The 26798-nt window shown below is 55.5% G+C and overlaps 2 protein-coding genes across 2 annotated transcripts in view; both read right to left on the bottom strand.

Annotated features, from left to right (window-relative positions):
* Nucleotides 1–2357, bottom strand: CRYBA2 (crystallin beta A2; the record flags this gene model as incomplete). Its single annotated transcript, XM_082055457.1, has 4 exons — nt 1–148; nt 471–613; nt 1658–1799; nt 2197–2357. The coding sequence occupies 4 exons, from the start codon at nt 2355–2357 to the stop codon at nt 1–3; spliced, it is 594 nt and encodes a 197-aa protein (XP_081911583.1).
* A 16591-nt stretch (nt 2358–18948) lies between these two features.
* The window catches only part of CFAP65 (cilia and flagella associated protein 65), a gene marked incomplete at both ends in the record, with an annotated part of 29460 nt that continues 21610 nt past the window's right edge, over nt 18949–26798 (bottom strand). Inside the window, 10 exons of the mRNA XM_082055611.1 lie at nt 18949–18985; nt 19668–19805; nt 20485–20769; nt 21287–21436; nt 21813–22027; nt 22882–22947; nt 23564–23701; nt 24310–24426; nt 24870–25013; nt 26332–26490. Of these exons, the coding sequence (XP_081911737.1) occupies nt 18949–18985; nt 19668–19805; nt 20485–20769; nt 21287–21436; nt 21813–22027; nt 22882–22947; nt 23564–23701; nt 24310–24426; nt 24870–25013; nt 26332–26490 (1449 nt within the window). The remainder of the gene's footprint in view (nt 18986–19667; nt 19806–20484; nt 20770–21286; nt 21437–21812; nt 22028–22881; nt 22948–23563; nt 23702–24309; nt 24427–24869; nt 25014–26331; nt 26491–26798) is intronic.

The raw sequence follows: 26798 nt of genomic DNA, 5'->3' as shown, positions 1-26798 counted from the left end.
TCAGTGCTGGACGCGGCGGATGGATTGGATCTGGTTGGTGTGGGCCTGGCTGCTGTATTCGTTGTACTTCTTGAACTCACCATTCTGTCTGTCCCGCTCCAGCACGTACTGGTAGCCCCTGTATCCTGGGTACTGGTAGGCCACCCACCTGCAGGTAGACCCCTGTCTCAGACCCTTGGGACAAATCCCCCCTTCCCCTCCCGTCCGTCCCATCCCATCCCATCCCATCCCATCCCATCCCATCCCATCCCATCCCATCCCACCCCATCCCATCCCATTCCTCTGCTTGCCCTGGAAGGGGAGAGACAGAAAACACTCCACAGCTTAAATTTTCAAGGGAAGGGGAGCAGGAAGTCATTGCTACATTTGGGGGTTCCCCTTCCTCATCCCTGGGGCTATGCAGGAGGGAGGTGCTCACTGAGGTCCTGCTCTCAGCCCTCACTGCCCCACTCCCTGCCAGTGGGACTCACGCTCCAGCGTTCACTTTAATGGATGCCACCTCCTTGTTGCCCCAACCCATGGCCTGCAGGGAGGGGTAGTCATCGCTCAGCTCAAACTTGTGCCCCTGGAAGTTCTCCGCCTCGTAGAGGGTGACTTTGCTGTCGTTGTGGTTCTGTAGAAAAAGAGAGATGGGTGTCAGCAGGGATAGAGGATGTGGCATCAGGGCAACAGGCACCAAGGCACCGTGGGTGGCCTGGGACCATGCCCAGCTTTGGTGCAAGGCATGGAGATGTTCAGCCTGGCAGCCTCTCACTGGGACACCCCAGGGCTGCCCAGAGGATGCTGCTCCCATGTCCATGTGATCCCCATGCACAACTGCAAGGAGAGTGACAGCAGCCACATCCTCTGCACCCACATGGACTCCTGCCCTCAGCACTCTCGTGCTCCCCGAGGCTGCAGGAAGGTTGCAGAACAAGGCAGGCTGATGAGAGTAGTCCTCTCCAGTTCTGTGGGGCTTTTCTGGATGCTGGGCACCGAGGGGTTAATTGCAGGGACACAGAGATGCGGCACTGTCCCCCTGTGCCCAGCCCCCACACACATCTATCTGCACCGAAGAGCAGTCCTGCCAGTAAGGAGTGATCTTATCGCATTCCCTTTATTAAAGCTCAAGCATATCTGCCTGGTGATTATTAAAAGTTGGGGGGGACACCCCCCCGCTCAGAGGCACAGACGTGCTGCTATTGCGAGCACCAGTGTCTCTGCAGATGGAGCGATAGAGGCTGCATCTGCCTGGGCACAGTTCGAGTACCCCAGACAGGAGGGGGATAGACCCTGCACCCCAAGCATCCCTGCTGTCCTGGCGGCTCCTCTCTGCTCACCCCATCTCCAGATAGCCAGCCTGCGGTGGGGGACAAGACCTGGGAACCCCAGGCTGGGAGGTGGTTTTCCAATGCACCAAGCAGAAGGAGCTAGGATGGTATTTCAGGGTAAATTTTAGCCTGAAACAGCATCCCAGGATCCTTTCAGGGAGGCAGGAGCGAGCCAGTGGGTGCAGCCACCTCTCCACCCCATGGCACCTCTGTGAGCACCTCACCCCTCCATCCCTCATCCCATGTAACCTGCCCTCCTGTCTGCCCCTCATCGCCCTCCATGCTGGGCTGCCAGGGGGATGCTCTGCCCGCCCTGAAAACACCGGAGCAGGATCCCTGTAACTCACCGCACACTTGACGGGCCGGAAGGAGAGAAGGTGCTCGGTCCGGTAGCCGCTGTTCCCACTCCAGGCCTCCCACCGGGGATAGTCACCCTTCTCCAGGATAAACTGCTGCCCCTGGTACTCAGGGTACTCAAATCCCACCCAGCTGGAGGGGAGAGGAGGAAAGCCCTCAGGGATGGGCAGCACAGCCCCCCATACTCAGCCCAGGGCTGGCTTCTCACCCCACACAAGGGACAGAGACCTTCTGGTAGGATGCGGGTTTGTCACAGAGATCAGGATCCCTGATAGCAGTAAATGTCCCTTTCAAGAGCAGGACCCCATTCCCCAAGGCCACACCCTTGCCTCTGACCTGTACCTCAGCTTGGCAGGATCTCCCTGCTTTGCAGATGGGGAAACTGAGGCACCGTGCAAGAATCACAGGGTGGGAGGTAGCACGGTAAGGCTGTGGCAGAGCCAAGGAAGGACTCAGGTGTCATGTCTCCTGGGCAGCTCCCAACAGTCCCCTGGGAGCAACGGGTTCATGGGGCCAGTGGGGCACTTACGGGCCGGACTCCACCTTGATGGAGCGGATCTTGCGGAAGCTGCGTTCCATGATGCTGGGGCACTCCATGAGGAACTCGCAGCGCTTGCCCTGGAAGCTCTCCTCCTCCCACACTGTGATCTTGTACTGCCCCAGGGTGTCCATGGCTTCGCTGCTGGTCATGCAGGTCGCTTGGCTGCTGGCAGAGCCCCACTCATCACCCCAGGTAGGTGCCCATCAGCAGTCCCCAGCCATCCCGCTGCCTTCCACTGAGCCTGGGGCAACAGTGGTGCTGCCTTTGCACGTCTCATGCCACTGGCCCCTTGCCCTCGCAGGCTGGCACGGGAGATCCTTCCCATTCCCCTTCCCTCGGTGCTGTGGGATCTCTGTCCGATGACACCCAAGTTGCAGGGGGCACTTGCAATGCCCCATCTCCCCGTGTGTTGTACCCGGGGCTGCCTCAGTTTCTCTCCTCCCAAGCCCCCTGCAATGACTCCTGGTGTCAGCCAGGTGTGGTGGCACTGTACCCAGGACAAGGGGGTGACAGTAGCCCAGACATGGGTGTGGGGTGCATCCCTGGGGCAGACCAACTCTTGCAAAGATGGGTGCCAGCATCCCTCCTGCCCACACGGGTTACCCCAGCCATTCCATGCAGCACCCTATGGGTTGCCCTTCCCCAGAGTGTTTGGTGGGTGCAGGGGCTTGGTGTTGGAGGCCTGAAGGGAGCATGGCAACGCCTGTGCAGTGGGGGGCTTGGGGGCTCACAGCCTGGTACTTACTTGGTCGGCAGGGCACAGCGGCGAAGGTGGCGGTGCTGGCGCTGGCTTCTCCCCTCGCCCTTTATAGGCAGGCACTGAAGTGCCGATGGTGCAGGCAGGCAGGGTGCTGTGTCAGCAGGCAGGGCATGGGGGGTACAGGGTGCTCACCCACCCCAGACTCCCGCTGTCCATTCCAGTTAGGCAGTGTGGCGAGAGTGGCCCCCCCGCGCCCTGCAAGGCTGACAATGAAAGTGCTGGGCTGTGTTTGCGCAGGGGCTCAGGGCACAATGGGCAAAGGGCCTGACACACCGCTTTCCTTTCTGCCCCCAGACAATGTTCCCGCTTGGCCTGGGGATTAGGGAGCCAGCCTTTCCCAGGGCACCCACAGCCTTTGCCAGGATTGAGTCTGGTGGGAAGGAGGTGCCAGGGGGAAGCAGAAATTTGCCAGCTGGGAGCTATGGGACACTGATGTCCTGAGATCGGGATGTGGGGCTCACCTGGGGCTACACCTGCCCCTCTGCCACAATGGGTCCTTCCCCTGACCAGGCTCTACCTTGCATGTCATGAGCTGGCAAGACAGGAACTCAGTCTGCACGGATAAGGCTCTGTGTAGGGTTGGAGAAGGTTAGGGTGAACAAGAGCGGTGGAAGAGTTGTTGGCACAGGCATAGCTTGATCTGTCCATGCTCTGGGGGATGTGTAACACCCTGCAGAGGTTCCTGTCTTGCCTCCAGACTGGGTACTGGTGGACTCAGCTACCTGCTCCTCCTTTGCAATGCTCTGGGCATGTCCCTTGGACTGGCAAAGGGTTCTCTGTGCTCCCCACACACCTCTTGCCCAGGCAAGGGACACTGTGCGCAGTGGGAGGGGACCAGCTTGGGGCAGAGCTGTGTCCTTCACTTGGGCAGTGGTTCCAGCCTTGTATAGGACTGCACCATGACATGCAGAGATCCCCAGTGCCTCCCACCGGGGACTGGGCTGGATGAGGCCAACACAGGCTGGAAAAAAAAGAAGAGTGCCCTGCTGAGCCGTGACTCCCTGGGTCAATTGGCAGCAGTGTCTTCTTCAGCCTCTCAGTGTAGCCTGTGGTGAGATCGGGCACTCCCCACATTTAGCTGTGCAGAAGCCACATACAGGCTGGCCCAGAGCACCCCAAATTTTCCCAGGAAAACCTCAGCCCTCCTGGGGGGTCCTGAACATGTAGTCAGCATCCCAAGACAGCCCAGCAGTGCCAGTGATGGAGGGTGCAATGTGGGCAGCTGGGGATGGTGTTAGGATACCTAGCATCTCTGCCCCGTTCTCAGCAAGAACTGGGGGCTGAGCGGTGACAGCAGGGGTGGGCTGGGATCGGGACTCACGGATCGTCTTCGTGTCCGCCCCGCTGCTGCACAAGGCGCCGGGCAGCACCGCGCTCCGCTCCGAGGCTCGGTGCGGGCTGCGCCGATGCCTGCGGGTCCCAGCAGAGGGTGCAGCCCGGCAGCGGTTGGAGCCGGCTCCAGCAGCGGAACGGCTGTGGCCCTTGGCCGGCGGCAGGCAGCGGGGAGGCGACCCTCAGCTTGCGACGCCTTGAATGCTCATAGCACGGAGGGGAGGGAGACGCCCTGGGAAATGTCTGGGGTAGCAGAGAATGGAGGGAGGGAATGCTCCTCGGGGAGGGTAGGGGATACATGGGGGTAAGCAGACTCACAGGATGCAGCCCGGTGATCTGGGGACATCCCTCAAAGAGCTGGGGGACAGGTTTGGGCACACCTTGGGGAAGGTGGTGCAAGATGCAGAGCTAGTGCACTGCAGGTTTCCCCCCGGCTACTGCTGTCCCTCGCCAGGGCTGTGTGAGCAGAGGCATGGGAGTACCGGTTAGTGTGGAGTGCTATGGAGTATGAGGACAGTTTGGGGTTATGGGGTGAGGGGCATTGTGGAGTGTATTACAGAGACACCACAGGATATGCAGGATGCTGCAGGCTGTTATGGGGTATATGGGGCACTGTGTAGTGTGCTACAGGATCTGTGGGGCACTGATGTTGTGTCCTGAGGGGCATGCAGTCAGCTCAGTCACCTCCACACAGCCCTGTGGATAAAAGCATTGTGTGTGTGTGTGCTGGGTGCAGAGAAGAAACCCACCCCCAGATGCAGGCTGTGCCCTTTGCTTGCTTCTCAGTGTGTCACACACACTGGGGCTCTGTAATACACCCCACAGTGCCCCACAACTCACAACCCCAAACTGTCCTCATATCCCATAGCACTCCAAACTAACCAGTACCCTCATGCCTCTGCTCACACAGCCCTGGCGAGGGGCAGCAGTGGCACTTCCCCACTGCACCCCAGGATGATGATGCAGCGTGCCCTCCCTGGGGTATCTCCCAGTGCTTCTGAGCAGTCCTTGTCAGCCAGCATCCAGATGGGGACATGGGTGGGGGGAGGCTGGTGTGGGGGCAGACAGGGACTCTGCTCAAGGGCGGCTGCTAATATTGGCTCTGGGAGCTGTTTAGTGCTTGCCCAGGGCCTCCTGCATAGGCTAATTTAATAAGGGCCCCACGTTGCTCTGGGCTCAGCCTGTTCCCTGTGCTAGCAAAACAGATCAGGTTTCTCTGTGCCACTGGGCACAGGGCGAGAGGCAGCCTGGGGCCCGGTGGGAGTCCAGGGTCACCTAAGTGCTCCATGCCAAACCCAGAACATGCTGTCCACAGTCCCTGGCCATGGGGTTATACCCCGTGCCTTGTGTAGACACTGGGCCTGGGATGATACACGGCTTGGGGAGTCGAGCAGGCTGAAAGGCAGGTACTGCCATCAGGATGCTGGGGACACACCTGGGACACATCTGGGGCTCATGGCAGCATGCTGTCTTTCCCACTGCTGTTATGAGTGTCTGGGCTAGCTGACCAGCCTGGCACAGCCATGTGTGGTCCTGCATCTGGCTCATGCCATGAGCTGAGCCCTTGCCACCCCCTCAAGCTCTGCTAGCCCATCTCTCCTTGTCTCCAACCCTGCTGGGAGATGCACCATCACCCCAAGGGGCTGCAGATCCAGGGCCTGGGCTGGGCTGAGCAGGAGCAGATGGAGCTGGTGCCGGCCCCTGTTTGTCTTTCTCCCAGTTGCCCGGTGCTCTGTTTGTTCTGGGGATGGCTTCCTGCTGCCAGGGCCAAAACAGGTGGCTTTTATTTGCAGGGTCTGGCTGATTAGATCAGGGGCAATGTGTTGTTCCCTTCACCGAGCCCCACTGCTCATTTTTCCTCCTTTTTCTCCCCCAGCCTCATTTCCCTGGGAAATCATGCTCCTCCACAAGGATGCAAACACCTCCCTTCCCTCCCCAAGCAGCTCTCCATCGGGGATGATCTGAACATGGCCATGCCAGGACTGGTAAACCTCAGCCAAAACCTTCACTTCCACCTGCTGGGTCCCCAAATCCCAGAGCTGAGAGACTCACTGGGGTCCCCAATACCACTTGCCCCTTCCTGGGGCAATGCTGGCCACAGAGGACACATGTGTGCGGGCACATACCTGCTGCAGAAGCCTTATTGCACAGGCACTGCCTTGCACAGGGAGCCCCAGCACACACCAGCCGCCCCACACGCACGTGTCCCCCTCACACCCAGTTTTCCCCTCCCCGCAGCCGGAACCTCCTGGGATCACAAACAGCCTGGCAGATGTTGCCGGGATTAGCTCCCACACAGGCACACACGCAGGCTGCAGCTGCCAGCCCTTCCGTGCCCGCAGACATGCCAGGCCCTCAGACTCCCCCAGGGCACAGCTTGGCTGGTCCCTGCCCCAGCTCCTGCTGCACCCAGGGCAGGATGGTCCTCAGGGTGAGCAGGCAGTGGCAGAGAAGCCCCGATGGCAACTGGGGACCAAGATGCTGACTGGTCTCTGGGTACTGTCACCAACCGTCAGAGAAAAGAAGGGACATAGTGGAGGTCACAACCACTTGCAGTGCGAGAGGTACCCACATGTTCCCGCTCACAGCTGGGTCTTGCAAGCAGCCTGCTGAGGTGGTCTTCCACACAGCACCCCTCTCCCCAGCCCTGCTCTCCCCATGCACCCCTGGCCCTCAGCCAGCCATCAGTACCCCCACTGGGACCAGGTCTCCAGACCTGCCGCTGCCCCCTGACACCCTGGGCAGCCCCAGGCATGCTGCTCACACCCTCCTTGTGGGACCATGGGTGCCCACTTGGCCCTGTGATGCCCACAGCTCTGGAGATGCACCCACAAAGACCCACCAAGACAAGGATACTCCCAGGGACACAGGCATCCCTCCAAGATCTGGCCCGCACAGACCCTGCCTGGCACTAGCCGCTGGCTGTCTGGCCAGTGGCATGGGGGTGTGCTCAGCCCCTCGGCTCTGCCAGGCTTGCTCCATCCCCAGGAGCTGCCAGGGGAGCTATGGCCTCCCCTGCTTGTTCCCCAATGTTCCCATGGGGACTAATCCCACCTGAAGGTCAGAGAGGCTCCGCCAGCTGCTCACCTCCTGCCTGTGGATTACAGCCTGCATGTGAGCAGGTGGCAACTGCCGCATCCCCAGGCTGGCTCAGTCCAGGGATGGGACTGACAGCAGGACAAAATGCAGCCAGGCTGCTCCAAAAAGGACCCCAGGGTGACATGTCCCTTACAGCCTCAGGTGTTGTCCCTGTCTGTCATACCCTGCCCAGATGGGGATGCCAGGCACCATGGCAGAAGAGCTAGTATCTGGTTCTTGGGTCCAGATCCTGACCTGAAATGGATCCCATTGGTGTCAGACACTGTGGCCTCCTGCCTGTTGTCCCAGATGACCCCAGCCTGGCACCTTCAGGGCACCCCATATCTACAGTGTCCTGGAGAAACTTGCTGGTCCCCTCACAGTGCCCAGTGCATGCCAGTCCAAGGGCAGTGGTGACGGAGACAGGGGGAGCGTATCCAGCCCTGCACCCAGCCCATCCTAGATGCAGTTGCAGGTGCATCTCCTTCAGTACGTCGTTTCATGTTTAGAGGGGCACCACAGGGTGAGCACAGCTTCCGGGTCCCAGCATTACCTAGAGCACCCAGAGTGTTGCCATGGGGATGCAGGTTGCACGGACAGAGCTGGGGTGGGGAGTGGTGGTCCTTGGACCTCCCCTCCTCAGCTCCTTCAGCCCCACAGCCAGGAGCTGCCAAGGTCCCACTCCATCCCACCGCTCCGTCACTCCCCTGCTGGCAACATCTGTAGTGCCCTGAGCCAGGCTGATGCTCGTCCAGGAGGCACATGAAAAGCTTGGCAGCAGCAGCTCCCCTCCTCCAGCAGCTCTGGGGAGGCAGCACAGGCGGGGGTTGAGCCAGGCACTGCAGCAAGAACAGAACATCCTGCCTCAGGGCTCCTGAAGCCAGCAGCAGCTGGGCCAGGAGCCACAGCCCTGGCACCTTGCTCAACATCCATCCCACGGGCAGGCTGCCCACGCACTTCCTGGGGCCACCAGTTGGCCCAGGAGAAGGGAGCCCCATCACTCACCCCTTCTGCCGAGGCCACATGGGACGATGGGGCTGACACATTCTGAAATGCAGGACCAACGCAAGCTCTGCGTTTTTCCCCCAAGCACCTAGAGTTCTTCAGCAGGGCCCCCCCTTTGCTCATGGGTGTTCAGACCCCTTTCCTAGGGCAATAGGAAAACCCATCCCCTCACTCCAGTGGCCTGTGGGTGCAGGTGGGAAGGTGCCAGGCTGTACCTACCCTGTGCCAAATGCTCCCCACAGCCAGGAATCTGCTGGTGGTTTCACCATGGCAGGATGCACCTCCATGCCTGGGACCCACCTCTCCCCTCCACCCTGCCTGCCAAATAGTAATAAGCTTGGCCCAGAGCCAGCTGGGCTGAAGGCTACTTCTCCCCATGGTGTCAAGTTGTGGGGGGGAATGTGTGGGGTGGACCTGGGGTCAGTATCTGAAGCTACAGCCTGGCATGGGGACTGCAGGATACCAGCACAGAGAGAGCTGGGATAATCTCTCATGTTCCTTGCCCTGGTTCTTGCCTTGGCCAGGAACAGGCTGGGGGGCTGGAGACAAGTAGGGGTGCTCAGCAGCACCCAGGGATAGAAGCAGCCTCAGTCTCCTTGTGCAAACTGGCTGGGTACCTGCAGCAGTGCTGGGACAGAGTGACCTTCAGGGGCTGGGAGCCCCTGCTCAGCCTGGACATCTCCAGTCACAACAGAGCCATGGTGAGCGGGCTGGGTGTGGGACAGCTGGGGCCTTGGCGTGCCCACACAACCCTGGTGCTCAGCCCCTGTGGTGCCCACACAGGCCTGTGTGCTGCAGCAGCTCCCTGGGCTGGTTCCCTCAGGGTGCTGGGGTGCAGAGGGCAACCAGCTCCCTCTGCCATGTCCTGCGGCGAGGCTGTGCCTGCCCTGGGACAGCACACCCTGTTCGGGCTGGGCAGGACACGCAGCCTGCAGGCAACACCCTGCGGGCAGCCAGCAAGCGCTCTCACCTCTGCTCACACCCACACCTTCATGCAGCGCACACACAACAGGACATGGAGCAGCAAGTGTGGCAGGGACATGGCCAGTGCACGTTTGGCTCAGAGAAGCACACATGGAGGCATGCAGGCACACACAGGGCAGCCAATGCAGCAGCAAGATGCACCAGCTCTGCGCTGCCTGCCCAGCCCAAGGAGGGAACACACACGTGTACAGCCATGCACACAGGTTCACACACATAAACACATATATGCAAATGCACAAGCATACAAATATGCACATACCCCTGTATGCAACTACACCTATATGCAAATGCAGACCCAGGCACTGATGCCTCCTCAGAGCTCCTCCTCCACACTGCCCTCCCCATGCAAATCCTTCCCCTGCAGAGCTGTGCCATGCAAATCCCCAGCCCAGGTTCCCAATACCATGCAAATGGCCATGCCTGGCCTTGGAGTGGGGAGGCAGCACTGCAGAGCACAGGGAGCAGCATCCCCTGTGCCTCATCCCTTGCCAGCCTGGCACAGCCCCTGGCACTGGTGCTGCCTCTGACATGGGTGTTTAAAGTTCCCAGCCATGCCCAGCGTGGGAATCAGCTCACCCATGGGTGCTAACCCTGCCAAAGGGCCATTCCCCAGCCAACACAGCCCATAGGGCCATGTGGCATCCCAGAGCCACCCCCAGCTTTGAAAGGTGTCATGACTTCCCAGTGCCACTGGACTGGCAGAGCTGGGACAGGGCGAGCAGGCTGGGAAAATGGCAGGGGGGGCAATTTCTAGTGCTGCTACCTGTGGCTGTCCCCTTCTTCTGCTGGGGACATACATACATGCTGCCCTACACACAGACCTGTTGCTGCTGCCAGTGCAGGGTCTGGCTCCCCAGCTACTGCCTGGATACCCTGACAAACGAAAAAATGCTTTTTCTGGAGCATCTGGGCTATCTACAGGGTGCAATGTGGGTCATTCCAGGGCACGAGGCAGCCTAGCAGTGCATGGAGCCACTGAGGGAGCAAAGCGGCCAGGCAGCACCTCCACAGCCTGGCTCTGCCAGATACCATCTCCGCCGGGCTCTGCCCCTGTGGGGACGCACGTGCAGCAGCTGGAGCAGCACGGGCAGCTGGGTCTGGATTTGCTCAGCATTACTGATCACACTCTGATCCCAGCCTGAGTGGAGTGGCTGCAGGGGGTTACGCATATCGGGGGGGGGGGGTGTTGTGCTTTGTTGGCTTTGGAACTTTGCCAGCCTTGGTGGCAGGAGACAGAGCCCAGAGACATGACCTAAAGGGGCTTGTGGTGGCTGTTCCCGGGCTAGGACAGACATTTGGCTCTGAAGAGACGCAGGGAGCTCAGCACCCTTGGAAATGTTCTTTGATTTTGGTGCTTTCCCACACCACCTTTTGGAAACTTCCTGAGCCTCTGCCCAGGCAGGGAGCCCAGGAGATGCCTTATCTCCACCCCTTGCAGGGGCACCCCAGGGTGGGAGCAGGGTTCTCCTGATCTAAGGCAGGGGTCACTGAGCCTTGTCCTGCACATGGATCAGATGGGGGTGAGGGAAAGTAGCAGGAACCATCCTGTACTTTGGCACCCTCCTGGGCTCATTCACCTCCAACCTCTCCTCCATCCACACTGCAGGACAGGACTCAGCCTTTGTACTGTTTGCAGGGAAGCTGCAGGCAGGACTCTGGATGCATCTGTAAACTCAGAGCATCCCTGAGCACAGCAGGGCCGGAGCTGAATCTTGTGCTTTCAGTGCCTGTGTCTGCTGGGGAGTGCCTGGGTACGACATTGGACTAGATGATCTTTTGAGGTCCCTTCCAATCCCAAACATACTGTGATACTGTGTGACATCCCTATGGCAGGGCAGGAGTATGCTCAGGGCTGTCAGAGAAACTGCCGATGTGGCCAGGCATGGAGGTATGGGGCATTTTGCACTTGGACAGACAACGTCCCAGAGGTAGGAGGAAAACAGGTCCATCACTGTCCCATCTCCCAGCTCTCTGGGAATCCCTGTTGCCTCCGTGGCAGTAGGAGCAGCACTGGACTCTAAATGTATCTGCACTGACTGTGCTGGGACAGGGATGGGACAGGACACAGAATAGGACAGGAGTCCACATCAAGCACTGCACTGCACGTTGAGAACAGGGCAGGCAGTGGGCAGGTCTGAGCTGGAAAAGGCCCCCCCGGCTTTCCAAATCCTAACCCCAAACCCTTCCACAGCAAGCATAGGCAGAGGGTTTGCCTCGAGCATGTGCTGGTACCTGGCCCACAGAGTGAGCAGCAACCAACACCTGCCCTGGGCAGCCCAATACACAGGCAGATGGACACTGGAAGGGCTGAGAAGTGCAGGTCCTGGGAGAGAACCTGGGCAGAGGAGTGCAGAAAAAGATGCGACACCTCCCCACCCTCTGCCCTGCTCCCCCCTGCCTGTTCCTGCCTGTCTTCTCCACTGTCTGCTCTGTGTCAGCAGCTAAAGCTCCCTTGGTGCCAGCAGAGCATTGAGACCTACCTGGGTGTTTGGCAGAGCCTGGTGAGCTCCGCCTTGGGCCAGCACTGTGCCAGGGCAGGGCAGCACTGCAGGGCTCCTGCGCCTGCCCTGGCTCCACAGCATTGCTGGGGTGCAAGGGCTGGGCTGCCCTTCCCCATCAGGCTGCTGCAGGCAGCCATGCAGATGGGATGCATGTGCCTAGCATGTCACATGTGCCTGCCATGCCATGGGCACAGAGTCATGGGTCCTACCTGTCACAGCTTGCAAAGCTGTGTGTCAGAAGTTACAGTGTACCAATGTCCTGTGCATGTGCAGGTCCCATGGTGTTGGTGCATGCTGTGTGTGGATTGCATCCCCTGTACGTAGTGGCTGTCCATCACTTCATGTGTGTGCCACACACAGGTCATACACTGCACATGTGTGTTTGGTTGAAGACCGTGTGTTGTGCACGCATCCCTTGTGTGTTCTGCATGCGGGCTGTGTGCTCATCCTGGCGCACTTGCTGCACACCAGCTTGGCTGTCCTGCGCGAGATGCAAGCAAGCGCACACTCCCTGTGTGGCTGCAGGTCACAGGCGCATGGGACACACTGCAGCGGTGTGCGAGCGGTGTGGCACATGTGTGCACCAGCCGCACGCTTGCAGATGGGCTGGACCTGCCTAACGCGAGCCGAACGAACAAAACGTTCAGGTCAGGTCTTGCACGTGGGGCTCGACGCCAGGCAAGTGCAGAGTTGCTCCAGGCTCGGATGGCGTGGGCTGGAAGGTTACTCTGCCATGGGCTGCCAGCAGCCCCTTCCCCATCCTTCCTCCACAGTCAGGTCCCTTCAGGCCAGGTGCCAATGTCTTTCCTGCACCCGCTGCTCCAAACCAGCTCCTCCGGGGTAAAGTCCGGAAGGTTGGACGCTTGACACCTGCTGCCTGGGAAAGCCAAACAGAGCAGGGGCGGGTTAAACTGGCACAGCAGGGTGGGGAGGGAGAGTGAGAAAATAGGAAAAGAAGAAAGGGGAAGAAAGGAAGAAAGTAAATGAAGAAGGGGAGGGGAACAGAAAGGATCGTAAAAGTGAGAAAGGAAGGTGAGAGAGAAAGGAAGAGTTAAGGGAAGGGGACAGCCAGAACAGTGTCCCCTGAGCCCAACCCTTTCCCTCCCGAGAGTCCAGAGGTGCCACCGGGCTCCAAGTGTCTGTCCCAGGGGAGCCCCCGGGATGTCGCCCATACCCAGCACCCAGCTCCCACCTGTGCAGGCAGGACCCCAGCCCAGGTGTGCTGGGCTATGGCACCTCACCTGGCTCTGGTGACACGCTGGCAGCTGGCAGGTGAGTGGCTTCACCTTCTCTTGCTGGCTCACGAGCAGAAAATGAGGGTGACGCCGTCTGGATGGGGCTTTTATAGCTCTGATAAAAATAGCGCTGGCTGGCCGGTGATCGGGGGGCCGGAGAGATGTGACTGAGCAGAGACAGGCGAGAGGGCTGGGCTGGCGGCAGGGAGCCTTCTCCCCAGCACACCTGTCACAGCTCTGTGTTTGCTCAGAGCAAATATTGACCCAGGGAAGGCAGGCTGGGCAAGGGAGGCGATTAGCCCACCTAGATTAGAGGCAGAGCAGGTCTCTATGCAAACTCTCCAGGGCTGCCTTTGTTAATGGGAGCCTGATGGGCTGATAGGAGCCAGGAGCCTGGGTGCTAGGGCGGGCAGTGGGGAGGAGGAGGAGGAGGTGGGGGGGGGAGAGGAGGAGACATTCATTAACCTGCACTGGAACAACACCAGCTGTCACTTTTCCACCCACCTGCCTGGCTCACTTTGCAGCTGGAGGTGAGGGGAGAGTGAGGGGCCAGGGGAGGCAGGTGTGGGGGTGCCCACCTGGGCAGCCCTAAGGTGGGGGCTGCTTGCTTGCAACACTTTGTGCTGCTGAAAGATGAGGGAACTGTAAGATCCCAGGGCTGGAAAACAAAGCTACTGCCTATCCTGAGCAGCCTGACACCGAGTGCCAGTGATAGCAAGGACCCCCTTGCCCCCACCCAATCCCTCCACTTGTGCTGAAGACCCCATGGGCACACCAAAGTAATGCACACTTGACAGGAGTGCACAGACATCTGAGCCAGGTAGCAAAGCAGAGCTCCACAAAAGCACCTCTGCTCGCTCTCTTTGGGACCATTTCCAGCTCAGCTTTCTGGGCCAGGAGTCAGCTCTCCCAAGGCAGCTGCAAGAATAGGATGCGTTTCACTCCATGTGCACATGGCCCCTGTGGGGTCACTGCATCCCAGAGTCACACCACTCTCCCACATCCCAGCTCTGTCACTTTCCAGTGGGATAACTGATGCAGACAGTCCTGTCCCAGCTCCGGCAGCAGAGTGCAGAGCCCATGTGGGCCAGGAGAAGTTACGACACACTCCTGTAGCACCCAGCCACACTAATCAGCCCTGACAGTCCTCAGCTGATTGTAGCTCGAGCCAGCAGGAGCTGGGCTATCTCTCTGGGTTACTCTGGCACCCACAGCTCCCTGGATAACAGAGCATGAAGTGCAGCTGTGGTGGCAGGAGAAGCTCCTTTGTGCAAGTGCACTGGTGTGTTTGTTTGTGTAGATGGGTGCGTTTGCAGGTGGGGAAGGGGGTAATGCTGTTTTAACCCCACAGTGGACACCTGCAGATATCCTGGTCGTGGGTATGTGTTAGAAACTGCCACCGTTATCCTTTCCAGAGCTGGAGTGTGCTTGCAGTGGATTCCCAAATGTAAGTGGATGGTTGCAGATACTTGTCAGCCATTGCCACTCAACTATTCTTCCTCAGAGACTTGTCCCTCTCAGAGCCAGGATTTTGAAAGGTAGGCTCCATCCATCCTAGCTGCTGCTGTCTCTGCAACGGAGCCTGGGACAGGAATGAGCTGGAGTGATGGCAAACTGCTGGCCTCAGACATCCTGATCCTCTTCTCCAGCAGTTTTGCCAACAAAGGAAATACAGAATCACTGGTGCCCTGGGTTGGTGGTACTAAGAGGACATGTGATGTTCGCTCTCCTTTTGGCACTACACAGGCCCTGATGCTTGGGCTTGCCCAATTCTCCCGCTGTATGGGAGCTGTGCTGGGAGGACTCTCACCTCTCCCTGTGAGGCCACACACTAGCAGAGAGAAGCAGAAGCTCCTGGCATAGGATGCCTGGCTGCTTCCCCCCTTCCCGGAGAAGCCAGAAAGCCCCCAGACACCACACCATTGCTTCTGTAGCTGTAGTAGACATCTCTAAGACAGTACTATGTGCTCTGCCAGAAATGCTCCTTCATCCCAGCCTCTCACCTGCAAGGGCAGGGCCCCACCATGCACCAAACAACAGCAAAGAGAAAAGCGGGTCCTTTGAGCTTGCAGAGTGCCCTGCACTGGACAGCCATCCTGGAGAACATCTTCCACTTGTCCTGGCCACAGCATCTCCAGGACAGCATCTACCAGCGAGTGCCCTTCCCCAGCAGACAGGCAGCACTGGGACCAAGCCCCTGCACATGCCCTTGAGAGCGCTGACCCCAGCAGAGGCAGCCTCAGCCTCCTCTCGCAGCAGCCAAGGGGTTGCACTGCCTCACTGTCCTTTGAGGACTGACTGCCTCACATCAGAGCACCTCTCCTGTTCCTCAGGAGCCACCACTGTGCCCTGGCCTGACCTGAGCATGGACTGAAAAATTCCAAAAATTCCAAAGCAACGTAGCTGAGCCAGCAAAGCCTGGTATCTCAGACCTGGGAGGCCAGGGGTGAAAAGTCTCTGCCCATCTCTGCCAAGGGTTTTGCGAGGTTCATCTTCACGTTTTTGCTCTCCAGACTTTGCCCTGCCTGTGCAGACACTGCAGGCTAGTCAGGGCAGGACCTTTCTATGTTCCTACCTAATACTTAATATGGGGGGGAAAGAAGGGGCTGATTCCGGCCAGGGACTGTGCACACCAGCAACAGAGGACCCAGGGGCTGTCCCCTAACACTGTCACCTTCCCATATGGACACAGCCACACCAATGAGTCTCTGCAGGGGATTCAGGTTCCCCAGCTGCAATGGGACAGCAGAGCCTTCCAGACACCCCGGTAGGGAAGATCGAGAGCAGCTTTGTTCCCTTCCCTTTATCTCCCAGACAATGGCACGATTCAGCAGGTGTTAAATGTTTTAATGGGATTCAGGATAGCTTCTGTTGCTCACCTGCCCCAAGGCCATTTCACCCCTCCCTAGGAGCTGGACTAACAGACAAGAAGAGAAGGCCTCTTGTGTGTTGCATTAACTGCCTGATGACTGAGCAGTCGTGATAAGCAGCACGAGGAGCCCCATTCGCTTGCCAAGATCTCACTCAGTCATCCTCATGCTTCCCGTATACCTGTCCTGGCCAGCCTGGCCACCAAGCCCAGCCCAATGGGAGCATCACTTCACCACTCAAACACCAGTGGGAGCAAGCAGGACCTGTATCTACAATATCTTCGTCAGAGAGATGTGCATTAGAAACGTGGCTGATGTTGGGTCAGGGGCCAGATCCAGCCCTGGAAGCCAATACAAAAAGCTCTTCGAACTTCTTCCTGCTTGAGCTCCAAACATGGTTAGCAGTGACAGGGCTTCTCCCCTCTTCTGGGAGCAGGGCTGTGGGTCTGGCTCTGCTATAGTCCCATGGTTCATTGCCTTCACCCTTGGCAGCAGGTAGCAACAAAGCCTCTTGCTAAAGAAGAAGTCATCCCTGTCAGTACTGCCCATCTCTGCCCACCCTTCATCGTTGCCCCCAAGATCCGAGTGCGGGGAGGAGCAACAGCGGAACACCGAACCCCCTGCGAGTACATTGCTGTAGGCTGCCCGCTCTGCTCTGCTGGGGGTGCTGCTGCCTCCCACTCCCTTTGCCAAAGGGACAGCAGTGTGGCTTGGTCACACATCCAAGTGTTCTCCAAAACCAGGGCCTGAATCTAGTTTCCCGTTTTGAGAAGAGGAAGCAGGAATTTCCCCAACATCTTAAAAGGGCTGTCCCTGGTGTATTTTTGACTTAGGATGAGGATAAAAGAAGAAAAGTGTGTGACAGCTCCTCATGGCTTTTCTCAGTGCACGCTGAGTGGTTCTGGTTGACAAGCACCAGAGTAGACCTGGAACTGGGGTGACATCACCATCTCACACCCCTTGCAAAGAGGTGAGGAAAGAAAGATTTCTCTTTCAGATGTGTAAGTAGCTCTCAGACCTCTTGTTCCTGACTCACCCATTGCTGAAGGCACTGTCTCAGGGCTTTCTCCTCCTAGAGAGACGTTAATCAGAAAAGTGAATTTACCTCTGATAGTGCTCCAACAGGCAAGCACAATTTGAGTTCCATTTCCTCCAGATCCAGGTTGTGTTCAGCGTGGGAGAGTGGGGAGGATAGGAGCTTTAGTGACAAAAATATCATTCCCTGCATATGTGTTTGCACTCAGGCTCTATCCATTTGCTCTTGGGTGTCACACCAGACCAACATACAGCAATTCCCGTTTTGACCCATCTGTCCCATAAGGCAGAGGACTTAAAGGTGATGCAGTACAGAGATCATCAAATCATGCAGCAGATCTGAGGATGGACAAACATATTGGCCCTGTCTCTACTGCTCCAGGCTGCCCCATGTTCCTGCAGGCAGCTGGATTAAACTTGCTCTCGAACAATGCAGAGTCTCCTGCTCCTACCTGTGTTACCCATTCAGGAAGGCTGTCACAGGACTTCAGAGCATCTGTAGTGAGCAAATCCTAGTAAGGAGCCTGGACGAGGCAGAGACATCCCAACTGGACTGAACAGCCAGGCCCTGTGGCTGCCTTGAGCTGAGGAGGAAGGCAGTGGTGCCTCATCACTTGTTCAGCACCAGCAAAAGCCCAGAAAAAGAAAAGCTGCTGTGATGTAGGAGACCTGGCACTTAGAGCATTGGGGAGGGAGGAGAGGGTCTGTACTTCTCATGAAGAGGATCCAGGACAGGTGTGAAGGCCCCAGGCACCTAGGCTGAGCTCAGGGGCTGGCAGTGCCTTTGCTCTATCTCTGACAACAGGAACAGCTCAGCCCTGGGGCTCAGTAATGGTTACACACGCAGGGCTCCTGCACAGAGTGGAGTGTTGTGTGTTGCTGGCTGAGCTGCAGCACCCCCAGGCACAGCAGGCATCTGCGCTTTGCTGAGCAGGGCAAAAGCCCTCTGCAGCTCCTCATGCATGGTTTTCTCTGGAGCTGCAAGGGGAGAAGGTACAGTTCTGGTCTTGTCTGGGCGCTGACACTGGGAACACAGAACAGGAGGATTTGGAGGGGGACACCAGCTGCATCCCCACCAGGGCTGAGTGATCCCTGCATAGCAGAGCCCTTAGCATGGCTGCAGAAGATGGGAGATGCTGCAAAGCCAGCCCTGCTGCTTGGCACGGTCAGCCTGCAGGCTCTGCCAGGGTGCAGGCAGCTGCTGCCCAGCATCAGCTCCACGCTGGCACCTGGCACTTCTCACAACTGATACTGCCACCACCCGGCTGTGACAAACCCCGCACCTGCACAGTGACAGCCTCCTGGCCCCCTGTGCCAGGCCAAGGCATCCCCTTCCCCAGGTGACAGTCAGGCTGTTTGAAGAGGAGAGAGCCTGTCCAGGGTGCTCCCAAACCCAGATGCATGGATTACATACGTTACACAGCAGTTTTCTGTGTGCCCAGAGTCCAAGCTGGTTTTATTGGGCTGCTGAGTGTGCTACAGTGCTGCAGCTGCTCTCCGGCTGGGTCACTGCAGCAAGGAGGGGAGGAAGATTCAGTACCTGTGTCCTACTGCTGTCAGCAGGGGCTCAGCACCTCAGTGCCCAGCTGTCAGTCCTTCCTCAGCTACATTTCAAAGCAGATTCCACTCCCCTCCCAGCTGGTACAGGCAGGAGGCAGTGGGAACAGCCACAGAGGTTATCCATGTGCTCCCTGTAGCACAGGGAGGTTCTTCTCTGAGAGGAGAGATGTCATGGACTCTGCTGTGGAGTTTCCACAGGATTAAAATTGGAGCTTTTGACATAAGACATAATCAGGACATATCCCCTCAGAAGCAGCCAGCATGCTGAGCTCAGATCATGGTGTGGGAGGATCAGAGTTGCTCTGGACATCACAGGGACGCGATGAAAAGTGGAGAGAGTTTATGTGCTCGAAGAGCTCAAGCAGCACAGTGGCCAGCAGCTATGCTCTTGAGGGTGGGCATGCTGGGCTGGTGATTCTGAAGAAGAAGATATTACTTTTGGTGTGGGGAGAGAGCACCCTGTGGCCGCCTCCCCCCAGGTAATCATCCCTTCCCAACGGATCACAAGGAGCACCCATTGTCTAACTAGACAAGATTCCTGCAGCTCTGGAGATGACATCTCTATACAACAACCCTCTCCCATCCTCCCTCAATCCCATCTCCCTGCACTTCTCCCCAAGCTGTGGCAAATCCTCATGCTTCACCCTCACTCCCAAATCTGCCTCCCCACCGGTGGCCATTCCCCCAATCTAACTAGATCCCACACTACTAGCCTTGGACTAGGAAAGCTTTGCCTCCTTTCTGCCATCAGGGGGCTGTGCTGCCTGCTACCTGACCCCTTTTCCCAAGAGACCCTCCTTGTGCTGGGCTCTCCAGCGCCTCAGGCCAGCCCCTTACTCACAGGGCCCTGCCCCAGCACTGCATGGTGGTCTGGGGTCCACAGAAAGTCTGTAGTGTTCCCACCTCTGTTCTGTGGCTCAAGACAAGCCAAGAAGGGACAGAGGCTTTGGGAGTAGGTTTCCCCTTTTGCACAGGCAACCTTGGCATTGATAGGCAGTGTTCCAATTAATCCACGTGGCTTAGAAAACAGGCTGTGCTTCAGCCTGACATATTGAGGACAGGTCCTGTCCCCCGCTACAGCACAGATATACTCTGTTACCTTTGGGAAGGGCTGGGCGGTAGAGCAATGACCCTGGGCCGGGCTGTGAGCACCACCTCCCCATGGCTGGCTTCAATCAGGATATTCTGCAGTGTATTTTCCAGCACCAACTCTGCCAGGTTCCCAAAGGCCGGCTGCCTGGAGGGGCAAAAGTACAGGCAGAGGACAGCTATCAGAACACAGATAAGGCAGACTGCTTGCTGTGACTCTTCCCGTGACACATCAGGCACAGCAGTGGAGCACACATTGTTTCCTACACACCAAGGCCAATGAACCAAAGTCTTGAGCAATGGGGTGCTGACCCTTCTCCCAGAACTGTCACCAGCTGGCATCAGGCCCTGGCCTTGGGCAGAGCTGGGTGACTGTGGTGTTACTGGTTTCTCCCTCCAAGCTGTGCTGTGGTTAGCGTTTGTGCATACACTTGTGGCCTGTAGCAGTGTACAACAGAGTAGCCACAGCAAGTGCAAGGTGATGAAATACTGCAGTGAAAATAAGAGGTAAGATAAGGTAAGCATACGTGCACTCTAATGTCTAATATCGCCGTGAAAGCTCAAGCATAAAGCAAACTTCACTTACTATCAGCATGCTGGCATTGCCCGTGGCTCAACCCTAACACACACCAAACCTGAACTGTTCACAAACTGTGCTTTGGAGAGGGTGGCTAGGTGGACTAGCATCAATTTCCACCCTCAGCACACAGAACACCCCAGCAAATGCCACAGGGCTGAAGGAGAAATGAGTTTCTGGCCAGGCAGTGTGCTATCATGGCTCTCCTGCTTGTGCAGCCCTTGCCTTTTATGTGTGAGCTCTTCCTTACCTGCTCATCATCTCCTTCTGCTCCTTCAACTGCTTGTGGTGAAAAATGTCCCAAGACTCCAGCAAATCGTTGCTGGGAGAGGTTTCCTGACTCATTTCTTTCCCCTCTCCACCCTCATCAGGGTAAAGATCTGGTGAAGCAGAGGCCATGGAGAGGACCATGGGGCACTGTCTCCTGTCCTGGAGCTCTGCTGATTCTACACACCGGAACTGGGAGAAATATGGAATGGCCTCATCCAGGCTTCTTCTCACTGCATCGTGGAACTGTGTGTTCTCCAAGACGCCTCTGGGAGGAGGAAAATAAAGGATGAATCCCAGCAAATAAGATATCAGTATGACCCCAGAGGATCTCTACAAGACAGTACAAATCAGAGGAAAACCCTGACTGATGTCAGTGTTTAGTCTGTCCCTTCTTGATTTCTAAGCCTAAGGGAGGCAGCAAGATGGCTTGAGCTAAGGAAACTACCTTTGCCTCCCCAGCACTGTTTCTTTTCATCTCTGAAGCTGACAAATAAAACAGGTGAATCCCAATGTGGCATGTTCCCAATATGATGCCAGGCGGAGTGCCCTGGTCCCTGGGCAGTGACACCATTCACTAGCTGGGGAGCAAGATCCTGCCTTTGATTGTCACACTGTGACTCCTGAGCTCGTAGTTCCCAGGGCAGCCTTCAGCAGGCTGGATCCCACATACTGGTGCAGCAGGAGTGTACAGATTCCTCTGGGATGAGCAGAGGGCTGGCCATGCTGCACACACTCCCCTGGAGAACAGGGGCTCCAAACCGGGTGAGAATGAAGGGACACACCTGATGACACCTGTGAGTATGTCAGTCACTATTTGCAACTCCTGTTTGGAAGCAGCAGCCAGGGACAGCCATTCGGGGTCCATGTCCATCCTGTCTCTGTCCCAACTCACATCCACAAACTTTCTCTCCAAGGGCTGGTCACTGAAAGGGCTGGGAAAGAAATTGTCCCATCAGTGGCAGCACTACTGAATGGAACTACCAAAGACCTGCATCGCCCTGGCTGAGCAGCAGAACTGCAGGGAAGCAGGAACAGTGCAGGGGAACCAGAGGAGAAGTAGGAGCTGCTGTATTTGTGACAGCAGCAGGGACACTGTAAGAGAGGAGCACTGAGCTCTGACAGTATCCCCCTTTTGAGTAAGGGAGAGAAACAGGCCATGTCAGCTAATGCTGGGTAAAGCAAAGCACTTCTTGCCTAAGACTGAGACACTGGAGAGGAGCAGAGCAAAGCTCCAAGTTCAGTGCATATCACAGTGTGGGCAGTCCTGGCTCAGATGAAGATGCCAATCCAAAAAGCTGGATCTCTTACCGGGACAAGAAATATTTGGGGAACTCTGAGGTGAAGTTGCTGAAGAAATCCTCAACAGAGTAAGACCTGGCGGTCACACAAAGGTGTAAGAGAATGGGCTTGGGAGGCTCTGGTTTGACCCACACCCTGCTGGCTTCTTTGTCCAACAGCAGCCTTCTCTGAAGGTGTCCAGCTGGCAGATTGGGCATAGGGTGGTTTGTAATAGGGGGTAATGTCTGTTGGAGAGAAAGAAATGGCAGGTACTTAGTCGCTCCTTTGGCTGGTGTAGGTGTGAGCACAGGCATGAGAGCTGGAATGTGTAGCAGCCAGAGCCACCAGATCCTGGACTGGAGACAGCGTCAAAATGATCTGGGCACTGCAGTGCTGCTATCAGGCATGAGCGTCCATGCTGGAAATTGGGTCTGCTTCCTCCCCACTAACTCATGTGCCAGCCCTGACTGTCAGCAGGGTTTCAGGGTCTCCCCAGGAGAGTATTTGCTAGGACCTTGTCTCACAACTTGCCACCACTGCTGGAAAAGGTGTCTTTTCCAGCAGTGCACATGTCCAAACTTGAGGGGGAACAGAGATTAACCTAGCAAATTGAGCTTTAAAGCTTATTGCGTGCTTAAATCAAGGCAGTTCCTGCCTGCAGATTCTGCCGAGGCACAGAGCACAGATGTTCTAGCAGCAAGGGCAAAGTCTGCACCACGTCACGCCAGGGTCCTGCCACTTTCCATCATGGCACATGTTCTGTTGTGGTCCCATCATGAAACCCGTCCAGGTACCGACTACACTGCCCAGATGCATCTTTTCTGCTTATTTGAAACCTTTCCCCCTTTCCCCAATCACGGGTGTATGTTTGGTTCCAATTTTGCTTCCCATTCACCTCAGCTGGAAAGTTACTGCCCATGGGACACAGCCAGACAGTCTGATTCTTCTGGCTCCTCCAAACAGTCTGTCTCCCAAAGCCTTGAAGCTACAAATCCTGCTGTGGTCTCTGTCCAGGCTCCCACGCTGTGATATCCAGCATCTGCCTCTTTTCTAAAGCAGTCAGTTTGATTCTACTGTGGGTGAGACAGGCTTGACTTACCTTGTATTTTCTGATCACAGCTGAGGATCCCAGGAGATTTTCTGTCTCAGCAGAAACTGATGACCTCTAAAAAAAAAAAAAAAAGGAAGAGAAAGAAGTCTAAAAAAGTCTAAAAACAAGGAAGAGAAATCAGACCGTAAGAAAGTATAGAGCAGGACAAGACTCCAGGATTTAGTTTTACTTTGCCTTAGTTGAGAGTCCATGATCTCATCCTCCCATTCTTCACTTGAGCCACATTCTTAATATTCTTAATATTATTATTATTAATATTAATATTAATATTCTTAATATTAGTTACACATTTCTCCCCAGTCACAGTTAAAAAGACAACCATCTGTTTCCAGAGCCAGTGTTTTTTTTGTTCATAAGGCTTCTCAAGCACTTCCAAATTTCAGATGATTGTTAGCAAATTCACAGTTTGTAAGGTGATCAGAAAAGTAATTTTAATTCCATGTTCCCCACCTGCTATTCCCTTTCTCAGCACTGAAGACAGTACAAGAGGATCCTTGGCTAGAAACCAAGATCTCATTTTCCACTATCCATAGACCAGCTATGAGATCTTGAGTAGATCAGAGCCTCATGTCCTCTTATCACTTGCCTACATTTTCTTAATGAACATATTTTGTTGACACCCTACTGCTCTTTCTGAGCTAAGCTGGTGTAAAGTTCTGGCAGCACTTACCATGGCGGGTGATTTTGGCTTTTTCTTAGTCCCAAGGTCCTTCTCTGTGATGGTGAATTCCACAGCCTGACGTTCCTTCTCCCTTTCCCACTCCTGCAGTTCCCTCTCATACTGCACCAGGGACTCCTGGATGTGTATCTATGAAGCAAACCATGACTGGAGGGAGCAGGGCTAGAAAGGAGCTGTTAATAACACAGCCTCTGGCTCAGGTCCATGCCTGTCACCCATTCCTCCCTTCCAGGAGGTCCCAGCCAGGGTCCACTCCCTCTCCACAACTTCCAGGGGCAGGAATGGGAGAGAACAGTGCTAGTATATGACTTATAGAGAGAAGACACAATCTCCTGCCAAAGAACACCTGGAAAGTGTCCAGAGGGACATTTTCTGCAAGTCTGTGCCCCGACTAGTATTAAAGAAGCAAGACTTACTTTTTACAGCTACTTAAGTCTCTGACATCCACTAAAAGCCACTCCCACTCAAATAATGACTTCTAGCAGCTGGGTTCAACTCACAAAGCCATGTGTTGCACAGTTACACCTTGTCCAGTGAGCCACACAGACAGACACTTAAAGCACCAGGAGAGGTGAAACTCAGTGTCTTCAAGAATGAGAAGTGCTGGCCACCATAATGGAGCAGAGAAGAATTCCTTCAGCTGGAAGCGGCAGGTACCTGACCGCTGTGGCCAGCCATCTGGGAACTGCAGGACATGCCCAGGTGGTGGCAATACACAGGTACCTCTTGGGTCTCACCTCACACACCACATCTATGCTGTAGGAGGAAGCACTCCCTGAAGGTCGCAGGGTGACGAAGCAGGGGATGCTCTCTCCAGGCTGCACAATCCCCGACTCTGGAGTAATCTGCAACACCTGGGAAAGAAAAAGCCACAGAGGAGCTGTTTCACTATCCTGGGACCTTACTATGTGCCTTCTCTTTGCAGGAAACACAGGATTGTGGGAATTCCTTCCCTTTCTCAGAGGTATGTGGCATGAGAGAGATGCAGCTGATATATTCAAAGAATAACCACTGACTTTGCTGGTAGGCAGTATCCTGAGGTTCATTATTGCATCCTGTAGTTCCAGGTTCACGTATCCTCACCGAAGTCTTCAGATTCCCCTTCTGAATTCCTGTTTTTCCTACTCCCCATCCTAACCCTTGCTTTCACTTTTCTCTGCCCTTTCCTTTCATCAGCTACTAAAAAAGGCAAGTCCCTAGGATTGTTTCTGATTGTTTGGTTGCAAATGTAGTGGAAAGTTCTTCTGCAGCACAACAGAGATGGGCAAGAAGACTGTAAAGAGAAGGAAAGACTCACCCTCTTGTCTTTACAGGTGCTTATCTGCCAGGCAAACACCACAGCCTTACTCTCCAAGATACTGTTGAGAAAGACAAGTCGACTGGCTTTGCTGCAGTCTGGGATATTTCCAAGGCAAATCCTCTGGTGTGACAAGGTAACTGCCTGCCAGAAACAAGGTGAAACGAGGAGGAACAGCAGTGAAGAATGATGGGATGTGGCCATAGGAGAAAGACAGTCCCCCAGGTTATCCAGCAATTCACAGATAATATTAGCCAGTTACCTTTACCATAACAACTTGAGGGAGTGTTATATTTCTCTAATTTTTGCTTCGGTTACAGTGAGTCTTTGCAGGAAGAAGACAGCCCTGCTGCAGTGGAATTGAGTGAGAAATGACTAGGACGTAATGCTGGTGCTGGAGCAGGAGAAGGTCTCAGGAGCACAGAGCACCAGTAGCATCAAGATTCTCTCTGCAGCACTTGCAGTCCAGGCCTTTTCCCATTTCAGGTGGCAAACACATGAGGTGTAGGCTTGTGCAAAATCCTCATTAGCCTAAATACAAGTTTTGGGAAAGTGCACCTTGGTACCGCACACTTGGTATGCTACCAATCTATCCCATTCTCCAGGCACAGCGCAAACTCTAATGAATTACACTGATCATTACAGAAGCTAATGACTCTTAGTTACAGGCAACAGAGCCTTGTGGAATGGCAAGTTGGTTGGCAGCCTAAGACAGATTTTCAATCACCTTCTCTTTGCTTCAGCCAGGAATGCAATTGCCCAGCTGGAAGCTAAAGAGCACATGTAGCTGTGGCTGAGCTCCAAGGTACGGATGCTAATATCACACAGGATTAATCCCTTACCTGGTTGGAGTATGCCTCTGCTGATGCTGCTTAATGCTGACTCTCTATACTGGGATCTGTGGCCAAGTTTAACAACAGACTGTCCAGGCTGGCAGTCCAGCTCTAGTCAGGCCAAACCAGCTCCTGCTGTGCCAATGACGGGTCAAACAAGTGCAATGCTTGGGATGTGCCTCAATTAGTGACCATTCTGCAGTCTGAGGCCAGGTTATGCGTTTTCTGAGTTTGGCTGTGAAAAGGAGGCAGCCAAGCCCTCACAGGGTATGTCAGGAGAATTTTTCCGAATGAATTACCAAAGAGAAGGTGTTTTAGCTGCAAATAAAGTTATCTGGGATAGAGGACACCTTTTAATAGAAAAATCAGAAAATGAACAAACCCTAAAACATTTTTGTTTCTAACGGCAGTGGAAACAGCACACTGGAAGAAAGGCATCTTTCAGAACAACTGCTTTTATGAGTTGGGCTCCAGATCATCTGCTGGAAGGGACATATTTTGCTCTGCCTCGTAATAATAAACTTCCCTGCAACACCAGCTACTGCCAGATGGGGCCACTTCTATATTTTAGTCTCTCTTATACGTTTCTGGGCTAATCATATTGTTCATATCAGCATACCTGGACTTACCTGCCCAGGCACAGTTAGCTTGGTAGAGCTTGGAAAGTCTGAAGGAGACAAAGCTTTGCTGGATGTGGCAGTATCTCCTACGGTATGTGGATCATAGCCTACTCCCTGGAAGGTAATCACGGCTGATTCACCCCCAAGGATGTGGATGGGAACATCAACCTGCCTTGGACAAGATAATAGTATTAAGTCCAGACTTATATTTGGGAAATACACTACATGCATGAGTGATGAGAAATCGTCTCTTTTGCTCTTCCAGGCCTTAACTTTCCCTGCTAATCCAGGAAAGTTGGTTAAGGAGTCAATGAGCCAGTTATTGCATGAGCAGGGACTCCCTCTTGGAACAAAAGCTGAAGTTTTACAATTCAGTTTATCTATCTGTGCGTCTACCATAGAGTGGGGCAATAAGCAGTGCTCCAGCTCTGGCCCTGCCTGCTGCAGACTAGGACAGAGGTCTTTGGAATGGCTGT

Source organism: Streptopelia decaocto (assembly GCF_964273445.1).
Source record: "Streptopelia decaocto genome assembly, chromosome: 6".
NCBI classification, from domain to species: Eukaryota; Metazoa; Chordata; class Aves; order Columbiformes; family Columbidae; genus Streptopelia; species Streptopelia decaocto.
The sequence above is the reverse complement of the archived record's forward strand: the minus strand, read 5'-3'. Positions and strand labels throughout refer to the sequence as shown.